Here is a 19,672-nt window from a genome sequence, read left to right on the forward strand (position 1 = left end):
CAAATTATTCATGGTAAGAGAACAAGAGTGGTTAGAGAGGAGAAGTTTGATTGACAATGAAAGATTTGTCAAGAGCATAGAATGTTGGTAGAGAAGAAGAATGATTTATGGTGCGAGACCAAGTCTATCTTACAATGCTATTTTCAGGAGTCTCACTTCCGAATTCATAGAAGTGTGTCGCTCTCTATCTCTCTCTATACATTTGTAAACTATTTGATTTTATAACTTTTCTATTTAGGTTCAATCTTCAACTCTTTCTATTGTTAGACTTTATTTGGTTTAAATTTTGTTCATATTCTACTTTTAATTTTTATATGATCAAATTATTTTATTAATTTGGTTAAAGAAGTTTATGTATTTTGAAGGGGGGGAAACCTTGGTCTATTATAAGGGATATTTTTACGTACGTACTAATAAAACATCAATTAAATAATTACTAAGGAAAAATATATTGACACCAATATATAGGATGGAAGACTCATGATAGGGTTTTGTGTGAGATCTCAGAATGATGCAACACCAAGAAAGTAAATGAATGGGTTGGTGACCTCCCATGCACTTGATGGCGAGGCTGGATCTCCTATATATATAGTCCTATGTCTTACAAAAAGATGCCTCTGATTTTAATGGACTCTCTTGCTATTTTACTTGAAGAATTTGATGTCATTAACCTAGTGAAAACTGCTAGTGTGTTTGTATATATATATATATATATATATATATATATATATATATATATATATATAATAATGAGGTGGATCTGATTGGGAATGGTTTGAACAAATTGGCCCGTGCATGTCTTAAAATTTATATTTCTAAATAAGAGTATGGTGCAGGGAGCAATCCTTGGAAAGGCACCTTAGTTGTTTTGATAAATTTTAAGAATAATAACTCCAACTTTCCTTGATCATATTTAATTTGTTATGATAATTAAGATCGAATAAAGCGATGAATCAGGTTATATATAAAATAAACAAGATAAAGATAGTTCAGGTTATATATATGTACGTATAACTTTCACAAGTAACTAATTTTCAATAAAAGCATTCTTAATAATATAAAATCCAAACCATGACGATTTCTATACAAAGATAATGTTTAACAATAGAGTTTATAAAATTTGATAGTATTTCACAATAACAAAGGTCTTGTAAATTTTACCTTTGATTTTGAGAACTTTTAATAATTAAAGTAGTTAAAACAAAAACACACACAAAGTCATGTATCGACACAGCAAAAAATTAATGCCTTAATTTTAAAATCATGGGCATGCAATTCTTTTAAATGTTGCAGTATATGTAGTAATAGAACATTTGTTATACCCTAAATTTAGTTGTGTAATATGCAACAAATTAAATTTTGTTCAAGAAAAATAATTCAAACATTTCTTATTTTTATTTTTAAATTACAAGAATGCTATTGTTTTAATATTTATATATGAGAAATAAATTGTTGTCATTTAGCGACCAAAGTTTTTAGCCGCTATTTCTATGTGTTTTTGTTTTTGTTTTTAGACACCCAGCAACTGATTTCTGGATTGGCAGCTATTTTTAAAGTTTTCAGCAAATGATATTATTCGGTCTCTGTGTGGCGCTTTAAATAGTGTTTTAATTAGGGACATCAATGCAGTCGCAAATTATAAATCAGACTCGGTTGCTGATATGAATATAAAAGATGGTTACTTTGCTGCAGAATTAGCGACCGATGTTTATGTGACTTTGATTTAATTTATATAATTAAATTAAAAAAAATTGATTTTGAATGAGATTAGCAAAAATAGTGCACATATGTAATAAATAATTTGACAAAATATTGATTTAATTATTTACATAATCAAATAATTTTTTTATCAATATAAATTATTTTAGATTTTTAACAAATATGTCTATGCATGAGAGAATTAATTCGCCGAAAACTACATATTCATAGAAAAAACTATTAAATTTTCTGTAATTTTTAATGGATAATCCCCAGAAGATAACTATATTTTTATGAAATTCAAAAGTAAAACTTGAAGAAACTCTTAGGAAAAACGTCACAACAAAATTCTAAAAGTGCCAAATGTCAAATATCTTGCTACGTACCTTTATGAGAAACGGTCTTCTTTTTTTTTACATATATGTAATAACGTCTATGATTATCAAATAATGATAACGTTTATGAAACGGTCATTAGTCATTTACTGGTATACTAGCCGTTATGCATTGCAAATTGGCATATGTAGTTAGAGAAACCAAGTAAACAACGATTAGCTAACGTCTAAGCATAAGTGGACATGAGTATGTGGGACCACTTGATTGACCCATTTTGGAGGGACGACCATACCAAAGTGAAATTAGGGAACCAATGAAATAATGTCAATTTGTCTTTTGACAACACAGTTCAATGAGAAAATTGCTGAAAATACAAGAAAAAAGGACTTGATAGATAAAGTTATGGACAAATGTAGAAAGGATATCCAACACATAACATGTACATTTCACACGATGTTGTTTCAATGAAAATAACACTAATGTCATCTACTACTACAATTAATAATAATTAATAACTAGAGAAATGTTCTTGTACTTTACACGGAGAACAAAAGAAAAATGTTCCAATCAGTACGTAATTCCATTTTTCAATGCAAATAAAAGAAATTATGATGTGGAATAAAGCATAAAGTGTTGGAATCTGTCCAATTCCTGAGCTAATTTTAATATATGTTGAGATAATATAATATATAGAAGTCATGAATAAAAAAAATATTAGATTCGATTTTGATGGATTACTTCATTAATTTATTTTATACTTCACTTAATTGGGCATTATTAATTTGTTAAGAAACTCTTTAATAACAATTTCAAAATATTTTGTTTGATGACACGATAATACATGAGTAACTTATAATAAAATCTTTTGCACCGAAGTCAATTGAAATAAAACTCGAAGATATTTTATATAGATATTTTAAGATTTTTCTCAAGAAAAGACATCTTTGGATTTTTTTTTTCTTTTCAGAATTGGATATTTTCTAACATTATTATTTATATTATAATATAGTAATTATAATTCTGAAGATAATAAATATAATAGTGTTAGAAAATATTTCACAAGAGCTTAATGAAAATTATGAAAATAGTTTTTGTCTTTTTTATAAACTCTTACGTATATATATGAACTCTGGCATCATACTTACAAAATACAAATCTACTCCTATATAATAAATGTAAATCATTATCTTGATTTTAATTAATAATTTTTTTTAATTCATTTTACTTTCTTATTTTTTATAAGTTGATTCTATTCAAACTCGGTCATAGTAACAATTGAATATTATGAGATTCTAGGCATGCATGTCTTCCAAAAATTATATGTCAACTTATATATCAACCTCTAATAGAGTAAAAGTAGGAGCAGTTTAACAAGGAAAGGTATGCATATTAGGGCGTAATCCTAATTTAAGAATGGTTTAATAAAAGACGAAAGTTTTAAAATATACAGATCAGTTGTTTCTAATATATTTCGTAAGACCATTAACCATAAAATATAACCTGGACATTATTTTCTCACCTCCATTTTATTTATATCAACGTATCAGAATTGCAACATTAATCAATAAAAGTGAAACGCTAGCTCCCCTCTTTTTTCTTCTTCTTTTTGCTGATTTTTTGTTAATTTGAGACTTGCACTTGCTAGTTATATACATTATACAACTTTGTTAATTCTTCGCACCCTTGTTACCAAGCCAGGTCAAGTCTTATCATCATGCAGTGCACGACAACAACGCGGGAAGCAAGTTGCTCCACGCAACCAAAAGAAAACTATAAATATCTCTGCAAAAATGTTTTCTAGTAACGAAGTTGTCTTGATTTATAAACAAACAAAATCAATTATACAAAATTAATATTGGATTGTGGGATTTTGTGTATAGATAAATTCAATTATACAAAGGTGAGATTTGCTGGAAATATCACATTACTTTTCGTGTTTGCAAGGGAATAGTACCTTTCATTTTTCTTTGCATACATACGTACGTATATAATCAATAAGTAAGAAAATATTTAAATATGTTTCTGGATCTTAAACAATTTTATGTACATGTACAGTTTTTATTATTTCTATTAATTATTTTTATTTTATTAAACAATGACATTTTTTTCATTTATCATATCACACCATCACTTAATAGAATAATAATAATAATATAATTTAAAATATAAACAATAAAGTGAAAAACTTTATCTATGCTTTAATAATTGATCCTAAATCTGGATAAATGATGAGAATTGTATTAAGCCCTAAACAAACATAAATCTCTATAAAGTGAAAGGTCAAAATAATAAAGAAAAATAGGAACTAAAATTAAAATCATTTTTTCAGCATCTAAAAACATTTAAGAGAAATATTACAAACATAATTTAATGTGATTTGATCCAATTCATTTACCAACCTCTATATTATTATAAATTTCCACTCTCATTAAATATTAGAATATCTTTTGTTATAATTTTTTTATAAAACATGACGTTATCATTATTTAATATTTGTATTTTTACAATTATCAAATTATTAATCATTTTAAAATTTATTTTTATATTAATAGTCTTTATCCGCAAATCTCAACTTTAATTACTAACGGGAGGTATATATATGTCTAATTTGTCTTAAAAATATGTATCAGATTATATACGAGGAGTCTATATAATTTTAATCTAATAATTGTAATTTAATACTTTTATTATTATTCACAATAATAACTCGTAAGATATGCTCCCTGCAGTAATGTATCGCAAGTTTAAATACTCATTTTTTAAAAATGGGATAAAAATCATATTTACTTTCTTTCTCATGTGGCTATGATTCTTTCTAATTAATTCGTGACAAATGATATATGGTATTCGATCTTATTCTATATCAAATCGAATTGATAGAGTTAGTTATTCAATAAGAGAAGACTTTTATATCTCCCTTCATCTTTAACAAGCTTTTAAATCTTTGATACAATTTCTAAAACTAGTTAATTATCTATGATACAACGGAAACTAAAAATCGGGAACAAGATTGGTGGAATTTTTTAATGATTGAGACCAAAGTGTTGGATTGAGAAATGTGACAAAAGCAGAGTTCATAATAAAGTGATATAGTAATTGTTTAGGGTTCAACGGTTCAACCTATTCATGGGCCAGCAAAACATCCTTGTCTTTGAAGCATCCAAAGCATCCCAATATTCTATATATAAACAACAGCTCATACTCTTATTCTTTGTGTCCAAATTACATAATAGAGAAAGAGGGAGAGATGATGGAGGACAAGAACAAGAAGAAGAAGAAGAAGAGGAGCAAGTTGTGGTTGAAGAAGGTGTCGTGGCCGTTTCGGTGGAAACGACTGGATCTTCAAACGACCATCATGGACACCGTCGTTTTCAAGGTACTCTACGCGGCTGAGGCTGTAGTTCTTGTCTCCACCCTCTGCTTCTTCTACCTTTGTTGTGGCTGCCACTTCTGAATCACCACCACCACCCTTTGGCTTCTTCCATCAGAAAAAGATGATTTAGCTAATTTCACCTTACAAAATAAGTTTTTTTTTTTTTAGTTTCTTCTCCAATAAATATTTATAGAAAAAATTCTCCTGATATTGTTATTTCATTCATTCTTTTTCATTATTACTTTGCTTCAATTGTATTTATTTACAGGTTTCTGATTAGTAAATGCACAGAAATTAAGCTTGCAAAGTTGCCATGACATATTTTCTGCTCAATTTCTTCTTGACATTCCCATCTTGCTCTGTTTTATAATTTGAAAGCTTAGTTTTCACACCAAATTGGAAGATACGAGATGATGAATGATCATATATGTAGTTTGATATATTTTCACGTTTATAGGTTGGAATGAATAATTTGAAGAGCATAAACTATGAATTCTGGAGAACAAATTTCCCTACCATTACATTTTTTGTCTCTTCCTCGTACTTTTCTTTCCCATTGTAAAAATAGTATGAGAAACTGTTTGGTGAACAAATATGCTGGAGAGATTTGACTGCTTCATTTATTATTATTTATTGGGAGAAGAGGACTGGTTTCTATATTTGTAAATGCAAAAATTACCACTTCGAGTGAAATTACATTGTGGAACTACCAATTTTACGAGAAAAATAAGTGTTCTTTCGGTGATGAATTGTAATTGCAATATCTATATTAATATTCAAACTATAATTTTATTTTGTTTTAAATGTCGGGTGAAATGAATGGAAATCAATTACTTGGCTATTTAAAATAATATGTGATCAGTGTGCTCGTAGTGATATGAATTCGTCGGAGTAAAAGAGAAAGAGAAGACAATCGTGCTTGTATTTCATTGAAAATAAGTTAAATTTAAAATTATAAATAAAAATCTAATTTTTTTAAAAGGGAAAAGTATATTGATATTATAAGTAGAAGAGGTATTACAACTGTTCTGTACAAGACTACAAGGTGTACAATATAACAACATGCCAAAACAAAAAAGCAGAGCCAAACAATATCCCTTTTTAGTACCTCAACCAAAAAAATTACTCTTTTATAAAACATCCAGTTTCATGACACAACCTTAATGTGTGCTATCAAGTCCATAGCAGTGAAGGATTTATTTTTGAAGATAATAGAGTTTATGGTGATCCAAATACATCAACATGTTGCATATATGCCACAGAATATATTCATTCTTATTGCTTTTCTTCCTACAAAACACCTCCTCATTGGGACATACAATTGCTTAATGTTATGAGGCATTACAAACACAATACCCAACCAGCTAAAAATAGCACGCCAGATTTCAGAGATCACATTCACATGGCATATGTAAAATAGATGATGGCAGTCTTCAACAACTTCATTACAAAACACGCAGGAGTTTTGTAACTGGTCACACATTTGAAGTCTGTTTTGTAGAAGACTCCGCAAAAATATCAACACTTTGGGAGGAATCTTACAAGACCAAAACTTCATCAAAATATTTGAATTGGATTGGATATTTGAGAACTATGGAACACTAATACTTCTTTTGTTTGAAATGTTAGTGTGTCAGACATGTTTTTGACTGATCTTTCTTATTACGTGTCTAATTTAAAAAATACTTTTTTTACTTAAACACCTAAGTTATTATTTTTTATACTTAAAAACATAATATTTGTTTAAGAATATCAATATATCATTAATTCATATATTTTGTTATTAGATATTAATATTTTATTTCATTAGAGATGTTTAAGTGCATGTTTGTTTCCTTGTCCATGTTAAAGTTTGGTGCTTCATAGTTTGAAAAACTCCTAGCCTAGTTTTCAATCAGTTTGCATGTAGAAGTTATTGAAAAATTATTGGAGCTATCTGTAATCCAAATCCATCTATCATCTCCACGAAATAACAATCTAGTTTGACAGAATTAGGGGTGTTAGAGATGTGCAAAAAAAAGAATTAGGTGTTGGAGATTCAATTTAATTCTATTTTGAACAGATAGTTATTTGAACCCCAGAAAATAAAAAATACATTGGCGCTAAAAGATACGAAGGATAGAAAGGTGTTGCTTTGAGTGAAGTGCTTTCATGGTCAACAAACGGAACCCAAAACATAGACTTTTACTGTGTTTGGACTTTGGATTAGATTTATGATAAAAAAAATAATTAATTAAATTTATATGATGAAAATAAAATATAAAATAATTATTCTTACTTTCTCCCAGTATCACCATTATTTATGAAGTAAAATTAATTCATATATGTTATCCAAACACATTATTTATTATTTTTAAAGTAAAAGTTGTTTGAACTATTTTTTTTATGGAGTCCTTTGAACTATCCTAGTTTTAATCAAAACATGCATTAAATCATTTTAAACTTACTTTCACTTAAAATCTCCTTAATCAAAATATCACACTTAATTTTATCTTCAACACTTAACTTCGCATTGAACAAAAAAATCCATTGTTAATTAAAAAGCAAGGATACTAAATTCAAACAAAAATCATTAACAAAATCACATATAAGTGCTAACTAAATTATATAAAAAAAAAAAAACCAGACACAACACAATTACAAGAAGAAAGAAGTGACATAAAACAAAAGAAATAGAGAGACTAACTAACTAACTATCCAATCCCAGTGTCTGTACTAGTACTAGACTAAACGATCTTCGCCGCTCGCTCGCGAAAACAAAAATCACAATGGCGTCACCAGCGGCGGCGAGGACGCCGGTCTCCACCGGCGCATCTCCGATGCAACGCCTCTCCACCTTCAAAAACTCCTCCTCCACCACCGCCACCGCCACAACCACCACCTCATCCGCCCTAGACTCCCTGGCCTCGGATCCCATCTTCTCCGCCTTCCTCTCCCCTTCCTTCTCCTCCACCTCCTTCTCCTCCGCCGCCCTCTCCTCCGGCTCCCCGGCCTCCACCGCCGAGAAGCTCCACCACGCGATCCGCCTCCTCGAGAACCAGCTCCGTTCCGAAGTCCTCTCGCGGCATCACGATCTCCTCTCGCAGCTCTCGTCCCTCCACCACGCGGACCACGCCCTCTCCACCCTCCGATCCGCGCTCTCCTCTCTCCAGTCCTCCGTCCGCCGCCTCCGCTCCGAGCTCTCCGACCCGCACCGCTCCGTCGCCGCCAAAACCGCCCAGCTCTCCAACCTCCACCGCACCACGGAGCTCCTCCAGCACTCCATCCGCGCCCTCCGCCTCTCGAAGAAGCTCCGCGACCTCATGGCCGCCCCTGACCCCGAAAAACTCGATCTCGCCAAGGCCGCCCAGCTCCACTTCGAGATCCTCAGCCTCTGCGACGAGTACGACCTCTCCGGCATCGACGCCGTCGACGAAGAGCTCAATTGGGTCAGGGAGACCGGAGATTTGCTTCGCAGCGTGGCGATGAAGGTTCTGGAACGCGGAATGGATGGGTTGAACCAGGCAGAGGTTGGGACCGGGTTGCAGGTTTTCTACAATCTCGGGGAATTGAAGGTCACTGTGGAGCAGGTGGTGAATAAGTATAAGGGCTTGGGTGCTAAGAGTGTTACTGTGGCGTTGGATATGAAGACCATTTCGGGTGGAAGCGGGTACGGTCCCGGTGGGATTAGGGGCTCTGGAACGCCCCACATTGGAGGAGGGGCTAAGGCTAGAGAGGCTCTCTGGCATAGGTTGGGGAATTGCATGGATCAGTTGCATTCCATTGCTGTTGCTGTGTGGCATTTGCAGAGGGTGCTCTCCAAGAAACGTGATCCCTTTACCCATGTTTTGTTGCTTGATGAGGCCATTCAGGTGAGGCTCATTGGTTATTGTTTTAGTTGTTATCAGAAGGAAATTATGTTGTTGCTTGCCTTGGATTCCTATATGCTCATCGGCATCCATCCCACGACTCTAGAAATTATTGTTTTTCATCTGAATGCCCAAGTTTGATGTGTAGATGATAGATAGTATTGTGATTATATTGGGGGTGCTTCTCTCGTAGAATTGATTTACCAACATAATTGTGTAACGAATATCCTGTGGCTTTAGCTTATGCAAAATGGTCAGCCAAATCTTGAATTGAAGTTTGGAAATTGTTAGCCCAAACAGGTTTACTTTTAGTTTTTGACACCCAGTTTGATTAGTGTATTGAAGAAACTGAGGATCATATTAGAAGTTTGAATTGAGTCAATAATTGTTAATTTATGTACGTGTGTTTTCATTTGGTTCTGAAGAGACTGACATGACAAGATCTTTGTATCTATTGCACTGGTTTAATAGATCTATTATCTATAAATGTTAGAGACCACAAGAAGGCAAGACTGCAATATTTCATGTTTTTTGTCTCAATCAAGTATTTGCTGTGCAATACAAACCATGTTGCCAGCCTTCCAAATCTTTCCTTTTTGTGGTCTTCTTTTCCCCTGGTATGCTGTAAACAGATGCCAAGGAGTGAATTGTGCTATACTGTACTGCCTATACATAAGTGAAGAGGGAGTAAGGAGATCAAGGGTGATTGCTTGTTGTTTCTCTTCTGTGTTTAATAGGCTTCCAGCTTTATGCAACATTATACAGTCACAGCCTTTCTCTCTTCAAAAGAGTTGTATAGGATGCAGAGTAGAGAAATTGTAAAAAATCATGCCTGCCCGTTCTCTTCTGATGCATTAAACACTACTAGATGGATTTTGGATGAGATGAGATCAATATGCAATCTTTTGAAAATCTACTCCTCTGTATGTATTCAGAGTGCAATAAAGAGATCAATATGTTAGATGTATGAAGAAGTTGCATTGATTTTTTTAATAAGGTCTTTTACCCTAGATTTTGAAAAAATTGTGATCTTATATCATGTGCAAATAAACAGATTCAATGGACTTCCTAGTTCATAGGGGTGTGGGTCTTCATGATCTATTATACTTTACAGTATTGAGTTCTTACCAAGGAAGATTCATCAGATCATACTTATTCTAGCTACTGCTCACACTTTCTTATTTTCTATTGTTTTTCTCTCTCTCTTTTTTTGATGTTGATTGCTGCTGCATAGGAAGGTGATCCCATGCTAACAGATCGAGTGTGGGAGGCCATTACAAAGGCTTTTGCAAGCCAAATGAAGTCTGCTTTCACCGCATCAAGTTTTGTTAAAGAGATTTTTACAATGGGATATCCAAAGCTTTACTCCATGATAGAGAATCTACTTGAAAGAATTTCACATGACACAGATGTCAAAGGAGTGTTACCAGCTATCAATTCGTCTGGAAAAGAGCAGATAATTTCAGCTGTTGAAATATTCCAGAATGCATTTTTGGCTCATTGCTTGAGTCGCCTTTCAGATCTTGTGAATTCTGTATTTCCAATGTCCAGTCGTGGTAGTGTTCCCTCCAAGGAACAAATATCAAGAATTATATCACGCATTCAGGAAGAGATAGAAGCTGTTCAGGTGGATGCACGCTTAACTCTTCTTGTTTTGCGTGAAATTGGCAAGGTGTTAATTCTTCTTGCAGAACGAGCTGAATACCAGGTAAACAGAAATGACTTTATTGGATCTAAGGTGTTGTGTGCTGTTTATTGGCTTAGAAATGAATTCAATGCTATCTAGCTCATGGGTTTTCAGGAAGGCTATCAAATTAGCTGTTATATAACTACTTATATTTTTGGAATAAAGAATATTTTATTACAAGGAAATAATGGATTCACAGAAGAAGGAAAGTCATGTTGAGTGCAGTTAATCATGACACTGTTAACTGCATGCATAAAGAATATCGTGTGTTCTTTCATTGATGAGTTTATATGTGTATTGTATTATTGGCCTTGTACTGTATCACATTGTAGTAATCAGCAACCATTCAATTATTTAACTTGCTTGCTCATTTTGTTTTTCAGTGTGTTAAGTAATTAATATTTTGGCTAGACTTATATAATATTTTTACCAATATTACTACCTGAAGTGTTGTCACCTGTCATGATATGGTGAGACATAATGACTGGAGATAGGTAATTACTACTGTTGCTGTATGTTTTCTCTGGAACCTAAAGGCATTGTTTCCCCTTTTTCTTTGTGTATGCAATATATAGAATCCCAAAGTCCAATTTATTCAAGAAAAGGGAGGACGAATATTATAGAAGCATAGTTTCTAATCTTTTAATTATTCATTCTCATTGTTATGGCAGATATCCACTGGTCCTGAATCACGTCAAGTGGGTGGTCCCGCAACACCAGCACAGCTCAAGAACTTTACATTGTGTCAGCATCTGCAAGATGTTCATACACGGATATCATCTATACTTAAAGGAATGCCCAGTATTGCTGCAGATGTGTTGTCTGCTTCATTAGGTGCTCTATATGGTGTTGCCTGTGATTCTGTAACAGCTTTATTCCAGGCAATGCTGGATCGTCTTGAGTCTTGCATATTACAAATACATGATCATAACTTTGGAGTGCTCGGTATGGATGCTGCTATGGACAACAATGCATCACCTTACATGGAGGAGCTCCAGAAGTGTATTCTTCACTTTCGCAGTGAGTTTCTGTCTAGGTTGTTGCCTTCCAGAAATTCTACAGCTCCTGGGACAGAGAACATATGCACCAGGCTTGTCCAGAGTATGGCTTCACGTGTTCTAGTATTCTTCATCCGACATGCATCTCTTGTGAGACCACTTTCAGAATCAGGTAAGTTGAGGATGGCTAGGGATATGGCTGAATTGGAACTAGCTGTGGGCCAAAATTTGTTCCCTGTTGAACAACTTGGTGCACCATATCGCGCACTTAGAGCATTTCGTCCACTTATTTTCTTGGAAACATCCCAGCTTGCGTCATCACCTCTTCTTCAAGATCTACCACCAAATGTCATACTTCATCATCTGTACACCCGTGCTCCTGAAGAATTGCAGTCACCACTGCAAAGGAACAAACTAACACCATTGCAGTATTCATTGTGGCTAGATTCTCAATGGGAGGATCAAATCTGGAAGGGCATCAAAGCAACACTTGATGATTATGCTGCAAATGTGAGGAGCAGAGGAGATAAAGAGTTTAGTCCTGTTTATCCTCTTATGCTTCAATTGGGTTCATCTTTGATTGAAAAAGATCAGACTTCCTCAAAGTCATGATCCAGTAAATAATATGTAGTCTAGCAAATTAAACCACATCAGCTACTTCCCATATTGCTTCTTGAAAGTTATTGAAAAGAGTTTGGTTGCGGAAACATGAGGAAGATGCCTGCTACTTCTGATAGCAAGCATGAGGTACAAACATTTAAATGAATTAATATGTTTTTTTTCTTTTTTCATTTCTATTATTATTATTCTTCCTTCCTTTCTTTTTTAAATGGAATTACTGTTGTTGGTTAATCTCGAATTTCTTGATTATTTGTTGTTATATTTAATGTAGAGAAATATAGCCTTTTGATGGATTATAGATACAAGTGCTGTAGTATTCGATTATTTCATCATGTCTTACGTATGTCTGCGAATATCTTCATGTATAGTGTAAACTATTCTTATCTTACTATTCATCAAGTTATTTTTCTCAACAAGTTTGTGGCAGCTTCGCAATATTTGACGTTATAACTTCGAGTACATGAGTTTGTGGACCTAAAGGAGTTCAATATTCAGCCGCATGGTGAAACTGAAACAGCAGCAACGGAGTTACGTAGGGCGGTTTTGCCTTTCTTTTTTTAGGAGTGCCAAGCTAAACCTAATGGTCAAAGCCAGTCTTGCCGCATACAATGCTTGATAATATATTGGTGATTAATGGGCGTGTGTCTGACAGTTATTTAACCACCTTCAAATTGCAGTAAGCAAATGGAACGGCAAAAGCCAAATGAAAGGACCAAACGCAGCATGGTAGTGAGGAACCTTCCAAGTTCCAAGTTGCTTTTCTTCGTAAAATCCATTTTAATGGTTTAATTTAAATAACATTGTTAGAGTGAGTTTTATTAAGTTTCATAATAAATGTAACGACAAAAATAAACATAACACGAAATAAGTTGGAGGATTTAAATTAAATGTAAAGTTAAATGTTAAAGTGAAGCTTAAAAGAAAATGCGACGGAGGCCCATTTAACATTGAAGGGAAATAACGTTGGGATGTTTCATCCAAATCCGGTGCCTTTTTGGATTGGGTGTTACTATTGGCTCCTATTATAATTTCTCTTGCTCCCTACAAAGCTTTAAAATTCTTGGAAAATATAATTTTACCCTTTTTTCAAATACTCCATCCCTTCTTCTTACCATGTTTTCTTTCTCCTCACCCCCTATTAAATATATAATAGAAACACAATTTCATTGTGATCTTTGTTGAAATTCAACAAAATCATATTTCCTTTATGTATTTTTTTTTGTTTTAAAAAATAAAACAAAATTATATTTCAAATCAATTCATGATTATTTTGATTACAATTAAAAGGAATAATTTATGTAACAATTAATTTGGTTACTGTTAAAAAAAAAGATAATGTGTCGTCCTTAAAATTAATTCAAGTAAAAAAGATAACTTAATTTTACCATTAATTTTTGGTGAAAAATACATGGAAACACATTATGTTATATAAAAGAGGTGCGAAAAAATTACAGAAAATACGTTTTCGTTTTTGGATATTGTATGCGTAAATAAGTTTCCTAATTTTTTCGCACTTCCTTTTTATAAAATAGAAGCGTGTCTCTATTGTTATACCTGGGACAGAAAAAAGTATATACCGAAATCTTGATTCCATTATAATAGGAAGGGGTGCGAAAATCGGTCGTCTATTTTATTCAAGGAATCATGATTCACTCCCTTGAACTTGAACTGTTCTTGAATGTTCATTTTGAGTTTGAATCACTGTCTTTTATTTGGCATTACTGATTACTCTATTGAACTGCATTGAAAATTTACAATTTAAAATTGTCAACTGCATGAATTTTGAAAAAAAGACATACCGTAAAGGTTTTATTGCCCATTTTTGGAATCGTTAATCTGCCAAACTAAGGTTTGAAATATGATCTCATAAATTTGTATTATATTTATTTTTAATTTGTCTGGTAATGGTTATTTTATATCTTAATGATTTTTTAACAAGAAAAATATTTAATGCATATTCACAATGTTACTAGACATTTAGAAAGAGAAAGAAAAACTTAAAAAGAGAAAGAAAAATATAAGTTTGATAAAGTTTATAACGTGATAGGATGACAAAACAGAGAGAAATAAGAAATGTTAGTGGAATTTTTAAAATAAAAGATGATTCATGATGTATGATTACTCTTTTAAGAAATAGATTGAATTTTTCTTAATAGAATACAAATTTATTTATTTATAAATAAAAACAGTTTAGGCAATCACGTGTAAAAAAATAAGATGTTAATAGGATGTTGTGATTTTGGAGATGAGAAAGAGTTAAAAATGAAAGTAGTTAAAGATTGAAGGCAGGCTTATCAATCATAGCCTTCTAGTTTGTTTGTTTGTTATATGATAGATGTTAAACCTCAATTCACTTTGTCACTTTTCCCTTCTTTTCTTTTATCATCATCTATACTGTTTGTAGCTTTCTTATTTACATATCCAAGTAGAAAGCATTTCAATTTTCAACTGCCTCCGCTGTGAATCTGTACGAGTGTTTTGTGATTTCAAAGAAAATACACTTTTTTGTCTTAAGAATTAGTTTGATCAACCTGCCATGCATTTAAATGAATTAGTATCAAGTTAACCTGGAATTTCAGCACTGTTTAGTCAAAGAAAATATTGTTACCCGGCAAAACTTTATTTTTACAAACTCTTGAGATAATATTGGATAACATCATGCTTTCATATATCTAGTAGATTCAAAAGGCCCAAATGCTATTCCCTAGCAACAATGTTTCCACCCCTTAGGCTTCATTCTTTTCCAGAGAAGGACCTATATTCTCTGTTGTGCCGTTACTCTCGTGAGCATACACTTGAGAAATCCATTTGCTCGCTCCAAAACCGGCATCCTTCAAGCTAGATAATTGAGGTATCCAACTCTTCAGACCAGTACCTGAAGTCTTATCATTGCTGACTTGACTTTCACAGACAAACTCTGCCTTCTCTCTAGTATTTCTGAGACTCATGTCTGGTAAAACAGATGGTAGATTACTAAATAGGCGTGATACTTGAGAAGGTGTTGAAGAGTACAAAGATTGAAGTTGACTGCTGATATAGTCGGTATTGTTACTATACATATGAGGAACCCATTTTCTCAAAACAAAACTAGCATCCTTCAAGCCAGATAATTGAGGTATCCAACTCTTTAATCCTGCATCTGAAGTCTTGTGTCTATCATTGCTTACGGTCCCTTGAGTTTCACTACTTGAAGGAAGCATAGATTTAAGACTATTCCATTTCCAGACAAACTCTTCCCTTTCTCCAATATTACTGAGACTCATGGCAAGTGACACAAAAGGTGGACTTAATAAATGTGTTGCTTCCCAATGTGTACTGGTGTATAAATATCTAAGCTGCCAGCTAATGTGTTTCCTATTATGGATTACTTGCACAAGTTCTGCTTCACTTGGCCACCATTGTTCCAGGCCACGAGCTGCAAAGAATTTCTGTTTTTCCTTAGACACAACAAACAAGTTTTGCTCATTTATAGGAACCTTATTCTCTTTGTCAACCATCCTTTTTCCCATGCCATCATTCTTGTAATCATACAGATAAGAAACACATTTCCTCACCCAAAAGCCAGCATCCTTCAAGCCAGATAACTGAGGTATCCAACCCTTCAAACCAACACTTGAAGTATTGTCTCCATCATTGCTGACTTGAGCTTTTCCAATTGAAAGAGGCATAGATTTTAGTATATTCCAGACAAAACCAGTCGTTTCTCTAATGTTACTGTGACTCATGGCAAATGAAACAATGTGTGGATAAAGTAAAAAAAATACTAGTGAAGGTGTAGCAATGTTCAAAGACCTAAGTTGCTTGCTTATGAGTTTGCTATTATGAGTATCCTGATCAAGTTCCGCATCACTTGACCACCATTGTTTCAGGCTATGTGCCTCAAGAAATTCCTGGTTTTCCTTAGAGACAACAAACAACTTTGCTGAGTTTTTCCCATATGCAGGACCCATATTTTCCTCCTCAGTGATCTCTCTTGTTCCATCAGCATAAAAATAAAAGCAACTGATATAGTCACTGCTATTAATATACAAATGAGGAACCCTATTTCCCACACCAAAACCAGCATCCAGTATTCCTTGTATCACTTGCTTCAATCTTATACCATGAGTCTTGTCTCCATCATTGCTGACTTGAGCTTCACTACCTGAAGTAATCATAGATTTAAGTCCATTCCAGACATATCCAGCCTTTTCTTCAATATATTCAATATTCATGGCTAATGAAACAGAAGGTGGATTAAATAGATGTGCCTCCACATTAATTCCTTCCTTTGCTAGTTCCTTTCCCACTTGAAGACCAAATCCAGCCCCCAAGGAATGCCCTGCAATGCATACATTTCTGCTTCCATATGCACCAGAAACTGATTGTAATGCCTCCAAAGTTACTTTGAACCTGAAAGATCCCTTCAAGCTTTCCCAAGCAGCAAAACGGATGTCATCTTCAATATCTCTTTGCCTTGTAGCGCTCCTGAGTAATGTTCCTCTGAGTGCCAAAACAGCTTTAGGGGCACCCTTTGGTCTAATTGGTAGAAAGTCAGCCAATGCTGCAGATCGATCCCATTCAAATATTGCACCAAAAATGGATTCATCTCTTTCATCAATCAATATTTGTGTGAGCTTGTACTTGAAGGGAATCCACCAACTTGGAGCAAGAGCATTTTCTTGTGTTCTGTTCTCCTGTCTATCAAGTTCAAGCATGTAAACTGCACGAACAAGGCTAGCCATGGCAACTCGTTTATAATTTGTATCCTTCCTGCATAGATCAAAATAATTATTAGTAACGCGCACATATAAAAGAATGTAAATGCCACCAAAACTATTAGTACTTTTTCCATCGATTTTAGGATGGCATATAATTTGTATCCATGAATATAACTTATAAATCATAAAGGCAATCTCCTTTTGACAGCATAACGCAACTAATACAAGATAAGCATTATTTACCTCTGGAGTTTTGGAAAGCCTTTAAGGCCTATTTGGATAAATTTATCAACAAGTACTTATAGGAAAATAAAATAAAATAAGACTGTCAAATAAATACACTTCAATTTTTATAGAAATTCTCTTTTCTAATTTCTCCAAAATGAGCATTTTATAACCCTTATTCTACCAAATCCAAACAACCAGTCATCACTTTATTACAATAGATAAAATCCAGTTCATACTTTTCACTATCATTTTCCATTTCATGTTGGTTCCTATACTTAGAACCAGTAACCTAAAAAACCATGCACACTCATTTAGTAAAGTTTGCAACTTTATAACCGTGTTAGAACCCATAGAGCTGACATCCTCAAAATTGATCAACAAAAACTGAGACTTAAAAAAACAAGAAATAACGCATGCTATGATGCTATTGCTACACTAAAAAAAAATTGGCATCTGAAGCCTAACAAACACTGATAAAGTGTTATCTAGGATCATCAAATATATGAGTGAAAGAGTAGATTAATATGAGAATTGAAGTGGCTACTGACTACTGATACTGACCAACTAGAATTAATAAGGTCCCTCCAAGTGAGGCTTCTCAAGTTGGGAGGGCCAGATGGTTTGCCATCAAGCTGAGTTTCACTTGAAACCGCCATCAAAGTGTGGCAATGAATCCAATTTGCTGTGTGCAGGATGAGCAAGAGGTCAACACTAAGTGTATAATACGGTGACTACAACTTCACTGAAATGCAATCACTGGAGTACTACTTTATTTGCCTTTTTTTCTTCATATTACAGGCTGTGCATTATTGCATGTATGGTAAAGAATGTATTCATTTTTATATTCTTATTTTCTTCTTAATCAGTGGTCGATTATGACTTATGAGCAGCTTTTCATATTCCAATAATGTTAGGTAGGAACTTGTAAGCTTTCCTTAATTTGAATACCAGTCTTCTTATTAGTCTCTGACTCTACGTTTTTCCAATGACTAAAATATTATACTTCTAGTCCTGTGATGCATAGAAACTAGAAACTTAACTTTTTTCTCTCATTTGTAACAAAAATAAAATAAAATAGAAAGTTAACTCTTGGCGGGATTTTTTTTTCTTTCGAGAATTTCAATATCGAGATTAAAAAATGAAGGTTTTCTTTAAAAGATATCGTTAATACACTGTCATTGTGATTTTTAATGCATTCTTAACGTAAATTTTAATAACAACTTTCTATTTTGTTAGGTTTGGCAGTTTAAGGACAAGCACGATCAATCAGTCAAAAAACTCTTACATATCAATTAATCAGAAATGGTTGTTGCTTCCCTTGGCATAAAACAAAATCAGAAATTACTAGTGATATAATTATTATAAAAATCAATAATTTATAGTTTAGTGTGAGTCTTTTTTTTATGAAATTTAGTATGAGTCTTTTATTTTTACCAAAAAAATCAGTATGAGTCTTGTTAACTAGTACTTAGCAACATGAGTTAAAAAATCATTCATATAAATTTTTTATTAGAAATCATATGTTTTTTAGAAAAAGAAAATTATATCATTTCATTTAATAGAAGATTCAATACATGATGAAATAAAATAAAAAACATAATGATTAACCTAAAATCTAGACACCCTAACATAGATGTATATATTAAAAATCATGATATATATATATATATATAGAATATGATGATAAAGTATATTAATAATATATTTTTAAAATTATATAAAAAAAATTCGTAAAACTATAACTATCAAATAAATATTCTGATTATATATATTTAAAAGTTTTATAATTATCAATTGTAATTTTTCTAACTAAAAAAATAAAAAATTAAAAAAAACATTTAAATTAAAAACAAAATTAAAAACAATATGTATATCGAGAATCCGTATGTTTCATATGGACTAACAATCCATATACTTCTTACGGATTGATAATCTGTATAAAGTTTACGGATTGTCAATCCATATATTTTCTATGAATTACTAATTCGTAAGTAGTATACATATTAAATAGTATATGGATTTTCAACCAGTAAGTTGAATTAACTTTACGGATTATAAATCCGTAAAACTAATCTAACTTACGGATTATCAATCCTTTTGTATTACAAAAAAAAATTAGCACCTTACCTCCATCGACCAAACTAGTCACCGCCACGACCACCACTTGTCTACCAACCACCAAAG

The 19,672-nt window shown here is 32.9% G+C and overlaps 2 protein-coding genes and 1 long non-coding RNA gene across 4 annotated transcripts; 2 read left to right on the forward strand and 1 right to left on the reverse strand.

Annotated features, from left to right (window-relative positions):
• Positions 1 to 5,273: 5,273 nt before the first annotated feature.
• On the forward strand, positions 5,274 to 6,193 carry LOC114401852. Its single transcript, XR_003664374.1, has 2 exons — positions 5,274 to 5,409; positions 5,864 to 6,193. It is a non-coding gene; the product is annotated as an uncharacterized LOC114401852 (long non-coding RNA).
• Positions 6,194 to 8,046: 1,853 nt separating this feature from the next.
• Positions 8,047 to 13,194, forward strand: LOC114401842 (conserved oligomeric Golgi complex subunit 5-like). Of its 2 annotated transcripts, XR_003664373.1 has the most exons (4): positions 8,047 to 9,257; positions 10,489 to 10,962; positions 11,613 to 12,686; positions 12,978 to 13,194. XR_003664373.1 is itself a non-coding variant. In XM_028364428.1 (3 exons), exons 1-3 carry the CDS (start codon positions 8,175 to 8,177, stop codon positions 12,549 to 12,551), a joined length of 2,496 nt encoding a protein of 831 aa, XP_028220229.1. In that variant the 5' UTR covers positions 8,047 to 8,174; the 3' UTR covers positions 12,552 to 12,859. The 2 variants fall into 2 exon arrangements, 1 of the variants encoding a protein (XP_028220229.1); XM_028364428.1 differs by lacking the exon at positions 12,978 to 13,194 and having other exon boundaries at positions 11,613 to 12,859.
• Positions 13,195 to 15,054: 1,860 nt separating this feature from the next.
• On the reverse strand, positions 15,055 to 18,271 carry LOC114401856. The gene is made up of 2 exons (XM_028364438.1): positions 18,050 to 18,271; positions 15,055 to 17,312 (listed from the first exon to the last, which is right to left on the reverse strand). Exons 1-2 carry the CDS (start codon positions 18,142 to 18,144, stop codon positions 15,287 to 15,289), a joined length of 2,121 nt encoding a protein of 706 aa, XP_028220239.1. The 5' UTR covers positions 18,145 to 18,271; the 3' UTR covers positions 15,055 to 15,286.
• Positions 18,272 to 19,672: the final 1,401 nt, after the last annotated feature.

This window comes from Glycine soja, chromosome 2 (genome assembly GCF_004193775.1).
Source record: "Glycine soja cultivar W05 chromosome 2, ASM419377v2, whole genome shotgun sequence".
In the NCBI taxonomy this organism is placed as follows: domain Eukaryota; kingdom Viridiplantae; phylum Streptophyta; class Magnoliopsida; order Fabales; family Fabaceae; genus Glycine; species Glycine soja.